Source organism: Oncorhynchus nerka, linkage group LG12 (genome assembly GCF_034236695.1).
Source record: "Oncorhynchus nerka isolate Pitt River linkage group LG12, Oner_Uvic_2.0, whole genome shotgun sequence".
NCBI lineage: Eukaryota > Metazoa > Chordata > Actinopteri > Salmoniformes > Salmonidae > Oncorhynchus > Oncorhynchus nerka.
This window is the reverse complement of record NC_088407.1, coordinates 65,527,411-65,550,538: the sequence shown is the minus strand read 5'-3', so window position 1 is coordinate 65,550,538 and position 23,128 is coordinate 65,527,411. Positions and strand designations below refer to the sequence as shown.

Genomic DNA, 23,128 nt, shown 5'->3' with positions numbered 1-23,128 from the left:
TCAGATGTTGCCCTACCGGAGTTACAGTAATAGTGTCCCTGCTATTAGCTTCACAACATACTATGGAATGCCGTTTGGGTTTTTGCATGTCAAAAAAGATACACGTCAAATAACACTATTTGACGATAACACTACTTCATGTGTTAAAGAAGCTTTTCATTTGACATGTCAAATAACCCAGTTCGATTGTAGAATGTTGTGTGTTTTGAATTTGCGCGTGCAAGCCAAGCACCACCACTACTATCAGTAGCACTGTAAAAGCTGTACAAACAAGCAAACACTGGCCACGAACATTGCGTTTACAAAACCGCGTTGGTAATAAAGCATTATTTGTTCGACCGCAACTTCTGGGGTAGCTAGCTAGCTTTATCTTGGTACCTAGATAGCACCAATACAACCATCCTGAAAACAATGGCCAGTAGAAACTGCAGTCATTTTCACTATTCTTAGCAATGATTTAGGAATCATTGTGAATACGTATTAGCTAGGTGCTAGGTAGCCAAAATTATTTATTGTTATTTTTAGTTTCAGTTTACTAAAATAACCTTGGTGTACACTCTGCCTAAGGGGAACTGTGTGTGTGTGTAAGTATACTCTACCTAGGGGCTTTGTGTAAGGGTACACTCTGCCAAGAAGGGAAGTGTGTAAATATACACTCTACCTAAGAGGCTGTGTGCAAGTACACACTGCCATGGGGACTGTCCGTCGAGGGACTCACTATAACTAGAAGTATTTGCTCGGCTGTGTGAAGGGGCACATTCTGCCTGCCTGGAAGGCAGTACAACACATGCCTACACCTGGTAACCCAAAGCTACTAAAGACATTCAGACGTGACTCTTTATTGAACCCCTCCACAAGGACAACCCATAGAATAACCCAAAGACACCGACCTAAAGCGACTCTGGCCGCAGACGCGTCATAGTTGATCCAGAAGGAGACCCAGGATAGGATGGTGATCAGGGTCGAGGGCATGTAGGTCTGTAGGATGAAGTAGCCAATGTTCCTCTTCAGCTTAAAACTCAGAGAGAGCCTCGGGTAGGAGCCTGGGAGACCAAACACAGTTTTCACGTCGGAGTAGGATGAAGTTTCCCACTAGACGCTGAACTAAGGTCAGTTTAGCATTTAGGGGTAAGATTATCCTATTTTCTGTGCCTGAGAGAACTTCTACCCGGTGCTTATGTGGCAGTTACAATCTGCCACACTCTCTAACGTTAGACACTCTTAAGTGGAACATCAGAAACTTTAATTAATAATACACTCTTGTAAGGGTTAGTAATCAGATTGTTACCTGTAGCAAACACTGCTTTTGTGGATTGGATGTGGTAGTCTATTATAGAGAATTGGGGCAGTTCGATGTTCTCCACCCCAGTCACTGAATTATCACCTTTCCAGTAGAACTCGATGTCATCAGTGGTGTACCCATCTGCGAGAGGGAGAGACTGTTACATCATCTAAAATGGACAGACGGCCAGTGTACCCAGCTGAGAATCTAACAGAATGGAACGTCATTCAACATGAACAGGCAGAAACCTGTGTCATTGAGAGTTTACTTGTCTGAAGCGGTGGCTCAAGTCTTTTTCTAACACTTCTCTTTGCCTGGTCTTAGTTGGAAAATGAATGAAACAGTCAGTTATTGGCCTTTCAGTAATTAGGCAAACTTAATTGGACTGGGTTGGCTTTTTTCTCCCGTCAGACTCCTCCGCTTATCTAAAGGGAACCGCAGGATTTCAGGGAATTAGTTGCTTCTCATTACTGCCTGTACTCAATCAGTGGTTTTGTCTTTCTTTCCCATTCATTTAATTTATGTGTGAGAGGGTCTTGGGTTATCACATCACCCCTGATGCCATAAGAGTATGGGAGAATGACATGTAAAGAAATGTGTAGACCAATATGGAGATAGTTGATTTCAATGAGACTACGAAGAATAGCACAGCAGCACATGTATCTGTGTCCACTGCCAGAAACTGGACCAGATTGCCCAGTGCCAGAAACTGGACCAGATTGCCCAGTGCCAGAAACTGGATCAGACTGCCCAGTGCCAGAAACTGGATCAGACTGCCCAGTGCCAGAAACTGGACTGCAGTGCCAGAAACTGGATCAGACTGCCCAGTGCCAGAAACTGGATCAGACTGCCCAGTGCCAGAAACTGGATCAGACTGCCCAGTGCCAGAAACTGGATCATACTGCCCAGTGCCAGAAACTGGATCATACTGCCCACAGCCAGAAACTGGATCAGACTGCCCACAGCCAGAAACAGGACCAGACTGCACACAGCCAGAAACAGGACCAGACTGCACACAGCCAGAAACAGGACCAGACTGCACACAGCCAGAAACTGGACCAGACTGCACACAGCCAGAAACTGGACCAGACTGCACACAGCCAGAAACTGGACCAGACTGCACACAGCCAGAAACTGGACCAGACTGCAAACTGGACCAGAATGCACACACAGCCAGAAACTGGACCAGACTGCACACAGCCAGAAACTGGACCAGAATGGACCAGACTGCACAGCCAGAAACTGGACCAGACTGCACACAGCCAGAAACTGGACCAGACTGCACACAGCCAGAAACTGGACCAGACTGCACACAGCCAGAAACTGGACCAGACTGCACACAGCCAGAAACTGGACCAGACTGCACACAGCCAGAAACTGGACCAGACTGCACACAGCCAGAAACTGGACCAGACTGCACACAGCCAGAAACTGGACCAGACTGCACACAGCCAGAAACTGGACCAGACTGCACACAGCCAGAAACTGGACCAGAATGCACACAGCCAGAAACTGGACCAGAATGCCCACAGCCAGAAACTGGACCAGAATGCCCACAGCTAGAAATTTTGCACCTGCTATTTCCGTGGGGGTATAACATGAAAAATATATATAGGTCATAAGGTGAATGCACCAATTTGTAAGTCGCTCTGGATAAGAGCGTCTGCTAAATGACTTAAATGTAAATATAATGACATCCACGCTAGCAGTAACCTTAGTCTTGATTGTTGTTTTATTTGTATTTTTTAGAGGGTAGATCGGCATTAATATTGTAGATACTGTACAGTATATTGTGGCTTCTATCGATGTAATTGTCTGCATCATTTTCAATAACCCATATTTTTGTTGCAATAAATATATATATATATATACACACACACACACACACACACACACACACACATACATACAGTACAAGTAAAAAGTTGACACACCTACTCATTCCAGAGTTTCTTTATTTTGACTATTTTCTACATTGTAGAACAATAGTGAAGACATCAAAACTATGAAATAACACATATGGAATCATATAGTAACTAAAACAGTGTTAAACAAATCAAAATATATTTTATATTTGAAATTCTTCAAAGTAGCCACCCTTTGGCCTGATAACAGCTTTGCACACTCGGCATTCTCTCAACCAGCTTCATGAGGTAACCTGGAATGCATTTCAATTAACAGGTGTGCCTTGTTAAAAGTTCCTTTGTGAAATTCCTTTCCTTAATGCGTTTGAGCCAATCAGTTGTGTTGTGACAAGGTAGGGGTGGTATACAGAAGATATCCCTATTTGGTAAAAGACCAAATCCATATTTTGAGAAGAACAGCTTTAATAAACGACAGTCCATCATTAATTTAAGATATGAAGGTCAGTCAATCCAGAAAATTGCAGTAGCAAAAACCATCAAGTGCTGAAATGAAACTGGCTCTCATGAGGACCGCCACAGGAATGGAAGACCCAGAGTTACCTCTGCCGCAAAGGATAAGTTTATTAGAGTTACCAGCCTCAGAAATTGCAGCCCAAATAAATGCTTCACAGAGTTCAATTAACCAACATCTCAAAATCGACTGTTCAGAGGAGACTGCGTGAATCAGGCTTTCATGGTCGAATTGCTGCAAAGAAACCACTACTAAAGGACACCAATAATAAGAAGAGATTTGCTTGGGCCAAGAAACACGAGCAATGGACATTAGACCCAACACCCCTCCAGGCTGTGCAAGGGCTATTTGATGGAGTGCTGCATCAGTTGACCTGGCCTCCACAATCACCCGACCTCAACCCAATTGAGATGGTTTGGGATGAGTTGGACTGCCGACTGAAGGAAAAGCAGCCAACAAGTACTCAGCATGTGGGAACTCCTTCAAGACTGTAGAAAAAGCATTCCATTTGAAGCTGATTGCGAGAAGAAAAACAAAAGTCCCCTTTATTTAACTAGGCAAGTCAAAAACAAATTCTTATTGACAATGATGGCCTAGGAACAGTGGGTTAACTGCCTTGTTCAGAACGACAGATTTTTACCTTGTCAGCTCGGGGATTTGATCTTGAAACCTTTCGGTTACTAGTCCAACGCTCTAACCACTAGGCTACCTGCCGCCAAGAATGCCAAGAAGGTGCAAAGTGCGTTACACTTTTTTGGTTTTGGTTACTACATGATTCTATGTGCGCTACTTCATAGTTTATATCTTCACTATTATTCTACAATGTAGAAAATAGTACAAATTAAGAAAAGTCCTTGAATGAGTAGGTGTCCAAAATTTTGACTGGTATATATATATATATATTTAAATTCTTTATTATTTTCCCATAACCTCTCCCCTAATTGGAATAAACCAATGGACAACAATAAACTTCAGCTTATATATATATTATATACAGTACATTTTTTTTGTGTGTGTGTGTCTCATCACTACAACTCCTGTAAGGTCATGCGTCCTCCGATACAGAAAATCCGCACTGCTTCTTAACACAGCGGCCGGTTACGACAGAGCCTGGGCGCGAACCCAGAGTCTCTGGTGCTGCAGTACAGCGCCCTTAACCACTGCGCCACCCGGGAGGCCCCGACACAGTACATATATTAATTATTATTTTGTTTGTTTTTAGTCCCAGCCTTTAGCTACCCTCAACCCCTCCAATATATCTCTGAAGATCTTGGAGTTTTGATTTCTAGCTGCCATACATTTTTCCACTGTCATGTTTCACAAAATATCTGAATCTTCCTATTCTCATAGCTTCTACAGATTGCAACTAAAAAATACACATTTTTGCTAAGAGTATTATTATACTATTGATCAATTGACTATGACTTTTCAATTCACCCAGCAGTGCTATTTGCAGAGTTAGCACCAAGTAAATGTTGCAATTTTTCAGACATTCCTGAATCTGCGACCAAAACAAGCTAAATATGGGTAGTACCAAAACAAGTAATCTAATGATTCTGTTGCAAAATAATCTGCAGAGATGTGATGGTTATATCCCCTATATACAGGGCATTCAGAAAGTATTCAGACCCCTTCTCTTTATCCACATTTTGTTACGTTACAGCCTTAATCTAAAAAGTATTCAATTTATTTTTCCCCCTCATAAATCTACACATAATGACAAAGCGAAATCAGGTTTTTTGAGATGTTTGCAAATTTATACAACATACAAAACAGAAATAGCTTATTTACATAAGTATTCAGACCCTTTGCTATGAGACTTGAAATTGAGCTCAGGTGCATCCTGTTTCCATTGATAATTCTTGAGATGTTTCTACAACTTGATTGGAGTCCACCTGTGGTAAATTCAATTGATTGGACATGATTTGGAAAGGCACACACCTGTCTATATAATGTCCCACAGTTGACAGTGCATGTCAGAGCAAAAACCAAGCAATGAGGTCAATATCTGTAAACCACAGAGACAAGATTTTGTTGAGGCATAGATCTGGGGAAGGGTATTAAAACAGTTCTGCAGCATTGAAGGTCCCCAACACAGTGGCCTCCGTCATTCTTAAATGGAAGAAGTTTGGAACCACCAAGACTCTTCCTAGAGCTGGCCGCCCGGCCACACTGAGCAATATGGGGAGAAGGGCCATGGTCAGGGAGGTGACCAAGAATCCGTTCCGTCTCTGCAGCACTCCACCAATCAGGCCTTTATAGTAGAGTGGTCAGACGGAAGCCACTCCTCAGTAAAAGGCACATGACAGCCCGCTTGGAGTTTGCCAAAAGGCAGGTAAAGGACTATCAGACCATAAGAAACAAGTTTCTTCTTTCTGATGAAACCAAGATTGAACTGTTTGGCCTACATACCAAGTGTCATGTCTGGAAGAAACCTGGCACCATCCCTACTGTGAGGCATGGTGGTGGCAGCATCATGCTGTGGGGATGTTTTTCAGCGGCAGGGACTGGGAGACTAGCCAGGATCGAGGGAAAGATGAATGAAGCACAGAGAGATTCTTGATGGAAACCTGCTCCAGAGTGCTCAGGACCTCAGATTGGGGCGAAGTTTCACCTTCCAACAGGACAAAGACCCGAAGCACACAGCCAAGACAACACAGGAGTGGCTTCGGGACAAGTCTCTGAATGTCCTTGAGTGGCCCAGAGAGAGCCTGGACTTGAACCCGATCGAACACCTCTAGAGAAACATGAAAATAGCTGTGCAGCGATGCTCCCCATCCAACCTGACAGAGCTTGAGAGGATCTGCAGAGAAGAATGGAAGAAACTTCCCAAATACAGGTGTGCCAAGTTTGTAGCACCATACCCAAGAAGACACAAGGCTGTAATTGTTGCCAAAGGTGCTTCAACAAAGTACTGAGTAAAGCTTCTGAAGACTTATGTAAATGTAATATTTTAGTGTTATGTTTAATAAAGTAGCAACAATTTCTAAAAACCTGTTTTTGTTTCGTCAGTATGGGGTATGGTGTGTAAAAAAGTAATACAATTTTAGAATTAAGGCTGTAATTTAACAACATTTGCAAAAAGTTATAGGGTCTGAATACTTTACGAATGCACTGTATATAACATTCTATTGGTTGCAAGACTTTTGTATCATTTAAATACTCTTAAGATTTGAATCTGGCATCATTTTGACTATCAGTTCATAAACCATGTTCCATGGAATAGGTACATTCAAAATCTCCAGATTGGGAATTTAGCCAGGACACTGGGGTTAACACCCCTACGATAAGTGCCATGGGATCTTTAATGACCTCAGAGAGTCAGGACACCCATTTAACATCCCATCCAAAAGACAGCACACTACACAGGGCAGTGTTCCCAATCGCTGCACCTGGGGCAATGGGATTTTTTTAGACCAGAGTGCCTCCTATTGGCCCTCCAACATCACTTCAAGCAGCATCTGGTCTCCCATCCAGGGACTGACCAGGACCAACCCTGCTTAGCTTCAGAAGCAAGCCAGCAGTGATATGCAGGGTGGTATGCTGCTGGCAAATGTATGGTGCATCTGTAATTTTTTGGGGTCCTTAAATGGAACTGGTATACTTTTTTTTTTTTTGCCAATTTTGGTCTTTAATGCAGGGCCGACAGACAAGTGCCTCCCTTTCCACATGCTTCCTCCATTTTTGTGTTAATGCTGCAATCAGTTGGTTGTAATTTTGGATAGAGCAGACGTTTCCATAATTTTTGTCCTATTTATGATATAATTTACAAAATGTATACAAAAAACATTTATCAAAAACTATATTTGAGTTTAACCATAATATTTGTTCTGTCTTTTCAGGTGGATTACACTGAAATTGGAACCAGCTTTCTATGGCTTGTTTTAGAAATAGCGATATTTGAGATTTTCATTTTCAAATAACTAAAAGTTAGAGGTTGTAATCTGAATGAAGGGAAAAAGGCCATTCTTGAACACAGGTGAGCCATTCTTACTCATCTGCTAGAGAACCAGTTCAAATGTATGTATAGTTTGTGTATGACTGAAGCCTTTAGTGAGAGGTCCAATGTTTTAATATTTAATTATTTCTGCCCTCCAAATTAATATTCATTATATAAATAAATAGGCCAGTTTAATTTTGTCTGGCTTGCAGTCTTGATTGTTGCAAAAATTATTATTGCGCCTAGGTAACTATCTCATAATTAAGACCAATGATATGATAGAGGGTTTGAGTAAGGTGTTGTCAAAATGATTATATACATCAACCCGGTCAATCCAGCAGCTCCACAGGGCCTTATAGTGATTGCTATAACCTTGTCATAATGACCAAAGCTAAGCATCCATGTCTGTTGCACCGATTTAACAATCCATGCAGGTAGCATGTATTATTCAACTGAAACACTCCGGCCAAGTTTGATTTAACAAAAAATGCCAGTTTGCATAGTTGAAAAGTGCTGAAAAGTAGTAAAGTGCTGTTTGTTTTCCTGCTTAATGTACGTCATGTCGTCAATTGGGAAGATATTTTGCCATGATTTGGAAAAAAGTTATCCCTTAAATGAGGTACATAGACCTGTTTAACAGAATAATGTGTGAAAATTTACCGACTTGAGAGAAAGTTGTCACGAGATGTGTAGATTCATTAAAACAGAGCGAGAAGAATGTTATAATTGAAGGATGTAGCTAGTGCCGGTTTCAGTGACCCAGATTATGTTTATTCCTGGATTAAAAAGCATGCTCAATAGAAAATCTCCATTGAAAGTGCCTTTTAGTCCATGAATAGGCTCAATCTTGGTCAGGGAAACTGGTACTTAGGATGTATTCAAAAGCACCCATAGTCATGTAGACCTTTGATTTATGTATAGGCACAAGCTTTCAAAAACATGCCCAGTAATCAGTGCCGCCTCTGCCTATACGCAGACTACGCGTTGTGTGTAGAGCCCCGCGGCCGCTAGGGGGACTCGACCCCCAAAAATATACAAAATATATATATTTTAAATGTTTTGGGGAACTCAGTCAGAGTCTCAACCTACTGAAAAGTAGAATACTTCCCAATACATTCAAAATTTGGTTGTGCATCAGCAGTTTTCACTTGTTATGTCAATCACTGACAGCCACTCAATTAGCCCATGTCAGCAATTTTTTTGTAGATTGCTTGGTACGGTAGTCTAGCCAGCTATCGAAACATTGTAGTAATCATCACCAAATTACTGACCAGTGCTCGCAGGGCATGCGCCCAGGGACCCTGACCTCCAGGGGGCTCCCATTGATATCTCTCTCAGATACTCATTTTGTGATGGGGTGGAGAGAACATTAGTGTTTATTTTTTGTTTTTTTTACCATTTTAAAGCAAATTTCCTGCAATTCTACACATTTTGGCATGAATGATTTATGCCATGTCCACATGTATAGAATTGCAGGAAATTATCGCTGCCAAGGCGGGTGACACTAAAATGTTTTGCCTGCGAGGTGGGAGGGGCCCACCAAACAAATGTATCTTAAGGCCCCCAAAAGGCTAGGGGTGGCTCTGCCAGTAGTGATAAATAGCCCACATGAAGCTGAGATAGGTCTCTACACTACAGTGATTTTACAGTGATGTCACTCACAGCTCTCGATCTCCAGGGTGCAGTTCTGCTCATCCAGTGGGTATCTACGCAAGTCCATCATGCAAGCTGCAGTAGTGGTGATCCTGAGAGAGAGAGAGAGAGAGAGATAAAGAGTGAGGGGGGTGGGTGGGTATGTCGAGAGAGAGAGAGAATCTCTACCTTCCCCCACCCCTCTCTCTCCATCATTTGCATATACTGTATCTAGCACAGAAATGTGAAATATACCCCCACATCCGATAGGACTACTATCTCACTAACCCTTACCATAATGTACAGATGTAGGATCTTAATTTGATCACCCTGTTTGCCATTAGACTTGCAATGCAGGAAACTTGTAGTGTATTTGATGTTAAAGGATTCGAAAGTTTGCAATTTCCACTTTATTTTCATTACGAAAAATGTATTAATCCCTACAAAAAAGTTCATTAATTATAATCCACATAATAACTCACAATTCCAGGTTGTTGCAGGATTATTTTCCTGCTGTAGCAAACTGGTTCAAATTAAGATGCTACATCTGTGTGTCTTTATAAGCGCAGGTCATATAGTATACAATATGTGTGAAGACATCATTAATCAGGAGTAGTATGTTATGGTCAGGAACACTTGAGAAACAAGAGTTAAATATGAGACCTACGTTAAATGTTTTTTTGGGGGGCGGAGATGTATTACATTTCATAAAATGTCATGTAAACCCTTCCAGGTGCAGTGAAAAAGGTTGACCTAATAACAGAGAGAAATGAAAAACGCATCCATCTCGCACACATTGACTCAGGAAGCACACAAAGTACATACTGTACTCAGCGTTCTGTCGCACAAATCTCTCCATGGTTTCACTGGAAATTTAACTATTTTTCACTCCCATAATTGCCTTCATACTGCGCCCTCCCTATTTAAAATGCTCTATCTTAATTACCACTACGATTATTTAAGAATGAACACTGGCGGACTTTAAAATCTGTGACTTCTTCACTCTTAGGTGTCATTTGAAAGAGCACACTTCAATTTGACGATTGTGGATTGTGAGTGCTTTATTCTTGTAGTATTGATTAAACCCAAAATGTTGGCAAACAGTGAAGTTAGTGGCTGTGCTTATGTATTCATGACGTTTATTTGGTCTCTGAGAGAAAAGGGTCAAGGTTGTGACCACATTTTATTACAAGCTGTTTGCCGAGGGGTTGGCTGGCCCTTGGGGGGGGGGGGGGGGGGGAAGGGTCAGAGTCACATCCCTTGTGGAGTTCTCAATGTTCACAAACCACATACGATGAGAATAGGTCAATTTCATAGATTTTTATGTAAACCGCTTATGTTGAGTAAAGGATTACTTTAGATAGTGTGCTGGTGTCACTGTTCACAGATAACATTAGACGTTCAGAGAAGTCTATTTGTTTATACAACATATGCACTTTACTGTTCTGGCTCATAATAATGGCCGGAACGGAGCAAATGGAATAGCATCAGACACATGGAAACCATTTGTTTGATCCCATTCCACTGATTCCGCTTCGGTCAATACCACAAGCCCGTTCTCCCCAATTAAAGTGCCACCAAGCTCCTGTTGCCCTGTACAACTAACATGTTTGCACATTGGTTTATCATTGTGAACAGGAAACTACTACTGTAAAGTTTCTGTGTCCATTTTCCACTGCATAACCCCTGTTTAAAATGAGAGGAGACCTGAGACAGAAAAAGAGCGTGCAGACACACACACACTCATACAGTGAGACTGCCGATATATGAGTAATAGCCAGCAATGAATTCACCTAACCCAACCTGAGTCCCCTAGCTGTTTTAGACATTTCCATTGATCCTCTGCTGTTTCCCCATTACTCTCTAGCTTCTCCTGCCGCAAAATGTCAAACATCGCTGAGCGCCTAAAACTCACTCAAGCTGCCACTTGCTCAGTTTGAGGGAAGAACCTATTGCCAAAACCTGGAAAGCATAGTAGTACATGCTACATTTTGAATCCTCCCCTAGCCCCTACTACCTACGCTGATCTGAAAGTATTGGATAGTTATTGCCTATTAGAGGGCAAGGCTGAGCTATAACCATGCAGTTCAGTATACCAATCCAATCCTTTCAGATCCAGATGTAGTGCCAAGGGGCTAGAGGCTAGGAATCGATTTGGAATGTAGCATTATAACCATGCACAGGTAAAGGGCATCCCAAAGTCCAGTGGCTGTCTGCAGTGCATTAGTTCTGGTCTTCGTCCAATCCAAAAAGCCCTGCCCTGTAAAAGCTAATCTCACTGGCCCATAGCCACTTTCCTCACCAAGTGATAGCGAGTGTCCAGTGGGACCAATATCTGTCAATTTCAGCCGCAACGATGTTGTGAAGTAAAAAGCTCTGGGCATAATTTATCTTACACTGCAGCTGAAAATTCTGTGACTGTGGACCATGTCTCGGACACACCAAATGCATTAGGGAAGTCTGGATGAATTATAAAGCAGCTGCAGAGATGGGGTAAAAATAGAGCACCGTAGGGGCGTCAGTAAGGGTGTACCCTACCGTCCAGCAGAGAGCTCGCTATAAGCGCCAAACCCTCTCCCAATTACCCTGGTGTTTAACATCCCCTCCACATCAGATCAATACAGATCAAACACACATCAGGAACAGAGGTGGGCTTTGCATCCGTGATGGTAATGAGCGTCATGATTGATACGTGATAGATGTTACAGGCGTGACTGACTGCAGCATTAGTATTGGATTGTGTTTTCTGAGATGGCGAATGCAGCTGGCGAGAGTAATGCATTGTTAATGTGAGAGGAATCATTACTGATATTGGAGAAGTGATGCTATTGAAATGTCTGCAGTTCTACTAGTATAGTGATTTAACCAGGATAGTCCACTCAGTAACAATTGATACTGTTTTCCAGGGGAAGATGAAGGTAAGACATGCTCAACTCTATTGTCTTACGGTGTTTGTTTTTTTTACTGAAAAAGTGTGCTAGCTAGAGCGCTGATCTGTTAAATAACCTGTCAAATTTGACTGAGCATAAAGCTTTTTGTTACATGACCGCTATACTTCATGAAATGTTAAATCACACACACACACTCTTTTCCTTCACATGCTGAAGCACCGGGAGAAGAAGTGTCAGTGCTGCCTAAAAATGAGTAATTACCAGATATGAACGTGATGCTAGATTGATTAAAAGGTTGAACTAAAAATACGTTGCAATATTCAATCAATCTTCATTGAGCATAACTAATAGGCCTACTGTTTGATAGCGTGTGCAGTGACCATTCAGACCATATGCATATGGGTGGATACTATAAACACGTGAAGGTAACAGCAGACATGTGTACACTACAGTAACTGGTGAGGTCATTCCAGTCAGCCTAAATATAGCTGGCTCACTGTAGACAGCAGGCAGCAACACACTGGCTGAATAAGTTTGTTAGTCTGCGGGGAATAATAATTCTGCAGCATTCGAATGTGAAGAGGTCTCACTGCTCAATGTGAAACTGTGAGAATTGTGTGTGAGAAGCAAAGGAGAAAAGTTGCCATAATGACATGCAAGTTATTTCTGGGTGCGTTTGTGAGGGAGGCGGGGATAGAAGAAGGGAGGAAGACAACGAGAGGCAGAGTGGTATTCACATTATACAGAGAAAGACATGAGAGCAGGGGAAACACTGACACTGACAGATAGCCACATGAATTACATGCTCATGGTGCAGAGTAACTGTCTGTTAGTGCAATCTAGTATGACAGTGCTTAAGACATTGCCGTGGTTCAGGACGTTAATAACTTAGTAATGTTGTTTTCTGGGTATTTTTGTACATTTTGTAGGGCTTATTGTCCTCAGTACTACCCAATTATTTTTTAAACTTTCACTCTGTTCTTTTTAAATTTTTCCATTTGTTATGTGGCTAATTCCTAAAGAGGATGCTCCTCTCGTGGTCATGCCATAGACTTATAGGGGTTTTGGCTGGGCACTTGAGGGGTGGCAGTATTGAAAACAGGTTTATGGGAGAGTCCCGGGTTTTTACCTGGACCACGCGGATAGGTGGTTGAAGAAGTGTTTTAGGATGCTAAAGGAGCGTTACAGGTACAGGGGTGGTATGATAGTTTCAGTGACAACACCTCCTTCTGGGATGGGGGAAGGCTTTGTCTCAGGATGGTAAGTTGGTGGTTGAAGATATCCCTCTAGTGGTGTGGGGGCTGTGCTTTGGCAAAGTGGGTGGGGTTATATCCTTCCTGTTTGGCCCTGTCTGGGGGTATCATCGGATGGGGCCACAGTGTCTCCTGACCCCTCCTGTCTCAGCCTCCAGTATTTATGCTGCAGTAGTTTGTGTCGGGGGGCTAGGGTCAGTTTGTTATATCTGGAGTACTTCTCCTGTCCTATTCGGTGTCCTGTGTGAATCTAAGTGTGCGTTCTCTAATTCTCTCTTTCTCTCTTTCTTTCTCTCTCTCGGAGGACCTGAGCCCTAGGACCATGCCCCAGGACTACCTGACATGATGACTCCTTGCTGTCCGCAGTCCACCTGGCCGTGCTTCTGCTCCAGTTTCAACTGTTCTGTCTTATTATTATTCGACCATGCTGGTCATTTATGAACATTTGAACATCTTGGCCATGTTCTGTTATAATCTCCACCCGGCACAGCCAGAAGAGGACTGGCCACCCCACATAGCCTGGTTCCTCTCTAGGTTTCTTCCTAGGTTTTGGCCTTTCTAGGGAGTTTTTCCTAGCCACCATGCTTCTACACCTGCATTGCTTGCTGTTTGGGGTTTTAGGCTGGGTTTCTGTACAGCACTTTGAGATATCAGCTGATGTACGAAGGGCTATATAAATAAATTTGAAATAAATTTGATTTTGATTTGATTTCACGGGAGGGATATTGGAAGACAATTGGAGGTTTACTTAGAATCAGTTGCAGCTGCAGTATGTTTAGCAGTGCATATATTATGGTAGAGGTACATGGGTAGATGTCAGACATTGATTCTGGTAGTGTTGGTAAGTATGGATAAATTCTAGCAGCTTGATCATCATGGTCATTTGTGGTAGTACGTTTACAGGCATATCGTATGGTAAGCATTGAAACATTATGCCATTATGGTAAGTGGTGAAATAAGTATAGCTAGTTATAATTGTAATGACTTAGGAGATAATAAGAAAAGGACGATCAGTCTTTAACTGGCTAAAAGAGAAGGAATATAATATATATTGTTTACAGGAAACTCACTCTACAAATACAGATGAAGTTGTATGGAAAAAGGACTGGGAGGGGGAAATATATTTATGTCATGGTCAAAGAAACTCAAAAGGGGTGATGATATTAATAAATAACTATTTTGATCCGAATGTGCAAACAGATCCGAAAGGAAGGTGGATAATTTTAAATATGCTATAGGACAATAAACACATTTGGCTAATTAATCTATATGGTCCAAATAATAATGATCTATACTTCTTCAAAATGATATATACTGTACTAATCTATCGAGCTCAAAAGCAACCAATTACTCTATTATTATGACAGCAGATTATAATACAGTTTAAGTACCTCAATGGATCGTAAAGGAAATCACGCTACAAACTATCACCCTCGTGCAATTAAGGAAATTACGAATATTATGGACACATTAGAATTAGTGGATATATGGAAGCTTAAAAATCCAGACTCAGGGAGATATACATGGAGGAGGCTTAATCAAGCTAGCGGTCTTGATTGCTTTCTTGTATCCTTCGCGCTGGCACCAAAAGTAAGGAAAGTTTTGATAGGGGACAGAATGCAGTCGAGCCATCAAATACTGTATTTGGCATCCGCATTTATAACTGACTTTTGCCTGCATAACATAGACCGCAGATCCCCTTATTGTATGGGACACTATTAAAATGTGCCTTAAGAGGTCATGCAATTCAATATTCATCTTTAAAAATATATATATTTGGGCCAAAATAGTTCATATTAACAAAGGAAATAGAAGAAATAACAATACAGATGGATAGCAATAAAAACTGTACCATAAAGGCACAGATTAAGTTAGAGGGAGGAAAAAAAAATTGGAACTTATTCGGGAACAATAAAGTATAATGTATTACAAAAATAAACCGAGTTGAATGGAAAATGGTGAAAAATGAACCAAATTATTTTTGAATTTTCAACATAGAAATGCTACCAAAAACTATTTACAGAAACTTGTTACAGATGACGGAGTCATCCATGATTCACCAAATTATATGAAAGAGAAAGCAAAAGTACTTTAAGCATATGTTCTATTTTCAGTCTCCTCCATTTCCACAAGCTAAAGTTAACTGTAAGGAATTTGTTCCTAATAATAGAGTAAAATTAACACCTGTACAGAAAGACATGTATTGCAACGTATTGATGCAATTAAAGCCTTTAGGCCAGGGAAAACTCCAGGGCTAGATGGCATAGCAGTTAAGGTATATAATTGTAAATGAGAACTTGTTCTCAACTTGCTTACCTGGTTAAATAAAGGTGAAATAAAAATATGAAACCTTTTTTGATCTATTCAAAGATCCAGTATTAGCACATTTGAACCATTCCTATAAAAATGGTAAACTATCAGGTGCTCAGCGAGGTTTGATTTCACTATTACTGAACCAGGACCCAGGTGGTAAGTATAAATTTCCAGTCTATCTAAAAAAAAAAATTAGGCCCCCTACACTTCAGTGTTGTGATGTAAAAATACTTGCAAAATGCATAGAATTAATCACATAGAATTAAAAAGGTGTTGTCGGATATTATTCATCCTGACCAGACAGGGTTTTTTCAATAGAATATTATGAAAAATCTAGGAAACCAGGTCTGGTATTCAGAGCAGATTTTGAAAAAGCTTTTGATAAAGTACGGCTAGAATTTATATATAAATGCCTGGACTATTTTAATTTTGGAGAATCTCTTATAAAATGGGTTAAAGTTATGTAGAGTAACCTCAGGGTTAAAATAATAAGTAATGGCTTCTCAGAAAGTATTAAACTGTCAAGAGGAGTAAAACAAGGTTGTTCACTGTCAGCATATCTATTTATTATGGTCATCAAAAATTAGCTATTAAATTCAGATCCAATAATAATAATAATAATAATAATAATAATATAGAAGAGCTAGACATCCAGGTCTTAAAAACAAAGGTATGCTGATGACTCACATTTCCTCTTAAATCCACAATCTGGATCCCTGCACAGCCTCATAAAGGATCTAGATAACTTTTCTAACCTCTCTGGATTACAACCGAACTATGATAAGTGTACCTTATTACGTTTTGGATCGCAAAAAAATACAACTTTTACATTACCGTGTAGTTTACCCAGTGGTGTAAAGTACTTAGGTAAAAATACTTTAAAGTACCACTTAAGTAGTTTTTTGTGGGTATCTGTACTTTAATTTACTATTTATATTTTTGACAACATTTACTTCACTACATTCCAAAAGAAAATAATGTACTTTACTTCATACATTTTCCCTGACACCCAAAAGTACTTGGTTACATTTTGACAGAAAAATGGTCCAATTCACACACTTATCAAGAGAACTTCCCTGGTCATCTCTACTACCTCTGATCTGGCGGACTCACTAAACACAAATGCTTTGTGGGAGTGTGCCCCTGGCTATATACGTCAATAAAAAATACTTTGCTTAATTTAAGGAATTAGAAACGGTTTATAAATTTTACTTTTGATACTTAAGTACATAGCAATTCCATTTTCTTTTGATACTGAAGTATATTTCAAATCAAATACTTTAAAAAAAATGCTATTTAAAATATTTTACTCAAGTAGTATTTTACTGGGTGACATTCCCTGTTACTTGAGTATTTTTTTAAATTAATGTATCTTTACTAAGTATGACAATTGAGTACTTTTCCTCCACTGAGTTTACCAATAAAATGGTCTGAAGGTGAAGTGGACATACTCGGTATTCATATCCCTAAAGAAATAAAGGAACATTACTACAACAAATTTGAACCGAAATTTAGCAAAAACAGCTAAGGTCTCGCTACCATGGAAAGGTAAATCCCTGTCTTATTTGTAGAAAAATCACCCTGATTAGTTATTTTGTCAAAACCCAGTTTACCCATTTACTTATGGCCCTGCCTACGCCGAACAATTTGTATTTTAATTTATTTAAGCAAGAAAGATTTTACTGTATTTGGAATGGCAAGCCAGACAAAACGTGATTATTTCTATAACGAATATGAGTTTGGGGGGCTAAAATGATTAAATATTAAAGCATTAAACCTCTCACTAAAACCATCATACAAACATTATACTTACACCCGAACTGGTTCTCCAGTAGATTAGTAAGAATGGCTCATCCCTTGTTCAAAAATGTCATTTTCCCTTTATCCAGATTACATCCTCTCACTTTATTTTTTAAAAAATGTAACATTTATTTAACTAGGTATTTCAGTTAATTGAAAAATGGGACCTTTGTCAAAATATCTCCCTTTCTAAAAACAAGCCACACAAAGCTGGTTTCATCTTCCAGAAAAGACAACAAATATTACAACAAATAATATGGTTAAATTCAAATATACTAATTGAAAAAAAATGGGAAAAAAGAAAATAATTATCTTTGCTGATGATATCACAGGTGCATATAACAAACATTTTTGGAAATGTTTGCTCTATCTAAAATAACAACCAACAATGCAGCATTACCACAAAAAATGGAGGAGGCAAGTGGTAGGTGGAGAAGGTAGGGAACGTGTTTGTTTGCCCATTATTAAAGACGAAATTGTAGATTTGTATTTTTTAATAAAATAAAAAAAACATCAGTTTTACTAAAGGACCAAAATGTTGATCGCGGCGCCATAGAGGTTGCAAAATATTTGGGATGAGATCTTCGATGTGACGATTCCGTGGCACATGGTTTATGAACTGATATGCAAAAGAACACTTGATTCAGAATTTAGTTTTTACATTTAAATTACTATACAAAATTCTTGCCACAAACTGAATGTTATGTACAGTGTATTCAGAAAGTATTCAGACCCCTTGACTTTTTCCACATTTTGTTACGTTACAGCCTTATTCTAAAATGGATTAAATTGTGTCCCCCCCCACCCACATTAATCTAAACACAATACCCCATAATGACAAACTGAAATATCACATTTACATAAGTATTCAGACCCTTTACTCAGTTCGTTGTTGAAGCACCTTTGGCAGCAATTTCAGTCTAGAGTCTTCTTGGGTATGATGCTACAAGCTTGGCACACCTGTATTTGGGGAGTTCTCTGCAGATCATCTCAAGCTCTGTCAGGTTGGATGGGGAGCATCGCTCCACAGCTATTTTCAGGTATCTCCAGAGATGTTTGATCGGATTTAAGTCCGGGCTCTGGTTGGGCCACTCAAGGACATTCAGAGAATTGTCCTGGCTGTGTGCTTAGGGTCGTTGTGCTATTGGAACGTGAACCTTCACCCCAGTCTGAGGTCCTGAGCGCTCTAGAGCAGGTTTTCATCAAGGATCTCTCTGTACTTTTCTCCATCCTGACTAGCCTCCCAGTCCCTGCTACAGAAAAACATCCCCATAGCATGATGCTGCCACCAACATGCTTCACCGTAGGGATGGTACCAGGTTTCCTCCAGACATGACGCTTGGCATTCAGGCCAAAGAGTTCAATCTTGGTTTCATCAGACCAGAGAATCTTGTTTAGGTGCCTTTTGGCAAACTCCAAGCAGGCTGTCATGTGCCTTTTACTGAGAAGTGGCTTCTGTCTAATCACTCTACCATAAATGCTTGATTGGTGGAGTGCTGCAGATATGGTTGTCCTTCTGGAAGGTTCTCCCATCTCCACAGAGGAACTCTGGAGCTCTGTCACAGTGACCATCGGGTTCTTGGTCACCTCCCTGACCAAGCCCCTTCTCCCCATATTGCTCAGTTTGGCCAGGCAGCCAGCTCTAGGAAGAGTCTTGATGGTTCCAAATTTCTTCCATTTAAGGATGATGGAGGCTACTGTGTTCTTGGGGATCTTCAATGCTGTAGAAGTTTTGTGGTACTCTTCCCCAGATCTGTGCTTTGACACAATCCTGTCTCTGAGCTCTACGGACAATTCCTTCGACCTCAATTCCCTCGACCTCATGTTTTTTCATAAATGTGCAAAAATGTCTAAAGAAACAGGATACGTTTTTTGCTTTGTCAGTATTGTGTGTAGATTGATTTGGAAATTAATTAATTTAATCAATTTTAGAATAAGGCTGTAATGTAAGAGAGAGTGTGGGAAAAGTCAATGGGTCTGAAAACTTTCCAAATACACTGTACGTATAACGTATCCTAGGAAATGACAACGCCATAACAAAGATATATTGTTTATTGTTAAAAAACTAATTATTATGGCAGTGGTCAGGGACATGGGGAGAACTATGATGCTGAAGCATTATTAGTTACTGTAACTCTAAACTGGTACCAACACGGGATCTACACTTCAGTACAGTACCACTGGATAACTGCATGCACTGGGCAACATTTACCTCTTAGAGAGACAAAAGAGATGGGGACTGGAGATGAGAGGCGAGCGGAGCAGGTTTTCCTGGTAGTGCTCCTGGGGAGAGCAGCGTATGGTTGAGGCAGACTGGAGCTGCCGGCGCCAGCAGGGTGAATCACCTGATCCTCCTGAGAGGCATGGCTATCGCTAATGAATGTCTCCACAGGCCTGTGCCAGCCAGTACCCAGGCCACTGCTGCTCAAGCAACAGGCAGACCACTCAACTCAAACCAAGCTAACGTGGTTTTCTACAGTAGGCTAGCTTGAAATGTCAATCAATAGGATTTGTTAAAGGTACACAAGGCAATAAGACGTCATCATGCACAGAAGGGCTACTTCCTGCTTACAGACGTCAATAACAACAGAATACAAATCTGCCAAGACTATCAGTATGTGGGCATGCCCAAACTGGGAAGAGCCAATAGTGGCAATCTGTCCTGCTGTGTAGGATGATGTCATGTTGATCAGTCTACCTTTAAATGTGCCCTTCAAAGGACTAAGGAAGGCTTAAGGTGAGTTGAGTGTTTGCCTAAAGACGGGGATGGTGTGTATTTAATTTGAATTCAGTCCATTCATGGAGTGAATTGGAATTCGACGTGTAAACAAAGCAGTTGCATAAACATTGCTTTGGTAGGTTTGAATCCGGTCCTAAATGTTACCTTGATAACCATGTTTTTGTTGTCATACATGTTCATGCCAGTAAACAATCAGGAGCATGCTGTTCAGCAATCTAATACATATTACCAAATCCTTTAGCGACAACTGAAACAAGAACAAATGATCTTAAATTTGCCTTGCCACCAAATTATACTACAGGCCTATAAACCAAAAATAACCCCTCAGATGTATTATGGGCACAGCCAATATGTATGTTGCCTAAACCAATGCTTAATCAAATGACACACCAAAGACCTTTTTTTCCACCACCATACTAGGTTAACTCCACGCACGACTCCCCCTCAGCCCTAATTAACCTAACAAGTCACATGGAGTTGAAGAAAACACTGCAGCTCCCTCACAAAGATCTGAACCACACAAACTGCCCTCATCTAGACGTCGAGTGCAGTCACAGAAACTCATGCTAACGTAGCTCATGGGCTTGATTGCCTTGTCATTAGCTTCTGCCGTGATGTAACCTACCCCGGAGACCCGAAGACAGATGTTGGCGCCAGATGTTAGCTTTCAGAGCTAATGGCTAGATCAGACTTAACACTGTCCTTTTTGTGATGGGCCCATCTCGCTGTCAACACGGGTTTGATTCCAGTTGACGGTCACATTGGTTCCGTGACTCAGATCACAACCCCTAGTGTCTTTTCAGCAGATGAGGTCAATCTGAGTCAGATTATTGTGGTGATGTAATCTTGCCTGAATTTTTGAGACAGATGTTATCTCCCAGAACTACCAGCTAGCCTTTAACTAAGTCAGTTAACTTGCTATAGCAGAGGGTGACTAACTTCTGTCCTCAAAGGCCTCAGTGTCCACTGGTTTTCCTTTCTCCCTCACACTTAATTGATGAATTAATGTCAGTGATTTGGTAGAGCAGGACTACTTTAATCCAACCCTGATGGTCCAGGGTACTGCTGGATAACGAAAACAACACAAATGTCTTCCCAAACAAACTACTCCTTTTGGCTTGAACAAACCCCCTCAAAAGAGCACGTTTGACAGAATCCACATTCAGCGCGGGCATGATTACAAGAAATGCCCCCCCGACTGAAGTAATAAACATGTATTGGATCTTCCCTACCAAGCCTACAGTTCTGCCTCGTAGCTCCAAAAAAGTATATCTAACTAGAAAAACTGTCAAGTCATCATTCCCCCCCACCAAAGCGCTGAATCCCTCTGATCTCCACAGCATTATTGACAGTGGCTGCCCTTCAATTCCCTTCGTTAGCTCGGCGCGGCTGGCTTCAGCACGGCTCAGCCCTGCAGAGGCGAGGAGGGGAGCATGTAGAGTACGAGGCTACACTGCTGCTGTGCTCTGGACTGCAGGGGAGCACGGCTCCATAAATAATTCACCACCTGGGTCTTCCTCTCACGCTCCAGAGGCAGAGGAGAAAGTGCAACGGCTGTTTGAGAGGGCTTTGAGGAATGGAGGGTTTCCTTGCCCATGTTTCTGCAGTAGAGTTGCAGCACCCACACACTAAGAGATGTTGTGTAGGAGCTATGGTTGCATGTTTTTCAACCAGCCACACACAGACACGAAGACAAAGACACACAAACCTCAAACAAAAACACATAACGTTGATGCACACACACTCACCTGAGGCCGTAGAGCACAGTTCCGTCAGGATGAAGTCGGATCATTCTGTTCTTCACTGTGACCCCGTGCACAAAGGACTTCTTATCGTTGATGAAGTAGGTGTCAGGGACCCAGAGTGAGTCTGCCACCCTGTTGTCCAGTGTCAGGTTGAGGGGAATCCCTGTGTATGACAAGCGCTTGTCCCTCCAGGACTGTTGGAAGTACATAGTGATGGTGTAATCCTAGGGGGGTGGAAGATGAAGAAGAGGAAAGGGTGGGATGATTAGGCACACAATAGGAAAGTACATGGCGTATAGTGTTTATGGGAGGGATTAGCGCTCTGTTGTTAGAGTGTTCACAGTGTGCCTGTTGGCTGTGGCACTGTGTGTACAGTTCATTTGTGAAGTATTCAGACACCTTAATTTTTTCCACATTGTTACGTTACAGCCTTATTTTATTTTAACATTTATTAATTTGTGTTTTTTTCCTCAATCTACACACAACACCCCTTAATGACAAAGCAAAAACCTTTTATTTTTTTATTTTAGCAAATGTATTGAAAATAAAAAACAGAATTATTACATTTACATAAGTATTCAGACCCTTTACTCAGTACTTTGTTGAAGCAACTTTGGCAGCGATTAAATTGACGCTACAAGCTTGGCACACCTGTATTTGGAGAGTTTCTCCCATTCTTCCCTTCAGATCCTCTCAAGGATCTCTCTGTACTTTGCTCCGTTCATCTTTCCCACGATCCTGACTAGTCTCACAGTCCCTGCCTCTGAAAACATCCCCACAGCATGATGCCAGGTTTCCTCCAGACGACGCTTGGCATTCAGGTCAAAGAGATCAAATCTTGGTTTCATCAGACTAGAGAATCTTGTTTTTCATGGTCTGAGAGTCTAGGTGCCATTTAGCAAACTCCAAGCGGGCTGTTATGTGCCTTTTACTGAGGAGTGGCTTCCGTATGGCCACTCTACCATAAAGGCCTTTTTTGTACAGTGCTGCAGCAATAGTAGAACTGGAAAGTTATACCATCTTCACAGAGGAACTCTGGAGCTCTGTCAGAGTCACTATCAGGTTCTTGGTCACCTCCCTGACCAATGCCTTTCTCCCCGGATTGCTGAATTTGGCAGGCGGTGGTTCCAAACTTATTCCATTTAGAAATGAGGCC

The 23,128-nt window shown here is 41.2% G+C and overlaps 1 protein-coding gene across 1 annotated transcript in view; it reads right to left on the bottom strand.

Moving 5' to 3' along the window:
- The window catches only part of LOC115138615 (gamma-aminobutyric acid receptor subunit beta-1-like), a 55,655-nt gene that overhangs the window by 13,123 nt on the left and 19,404 nt on the right, over nt 1-23,128 (bottom strand). Inside the window, exons 4-7 of the mRNA XM_029675654.2 lie at nt 21,976-22,196; nt 9,261-9,343; nt 1,289-1,423; nt 891-1,043 (exon numbers count right to left, since the gene is read on the bottom strand). Coding sequence (XP_029531514.2) covers nt 891-1,043; nt 1,289-1,423; nt 9,261-9,343; nt 21,976-22,196 — 592 coding nt within the window. The remainder of the gene's footprint in view (nt 1-890; nt 1,044-1,288; nt 1,424-9,260; nt 9,344-21,975; nt 22,197-23,128) is intronic.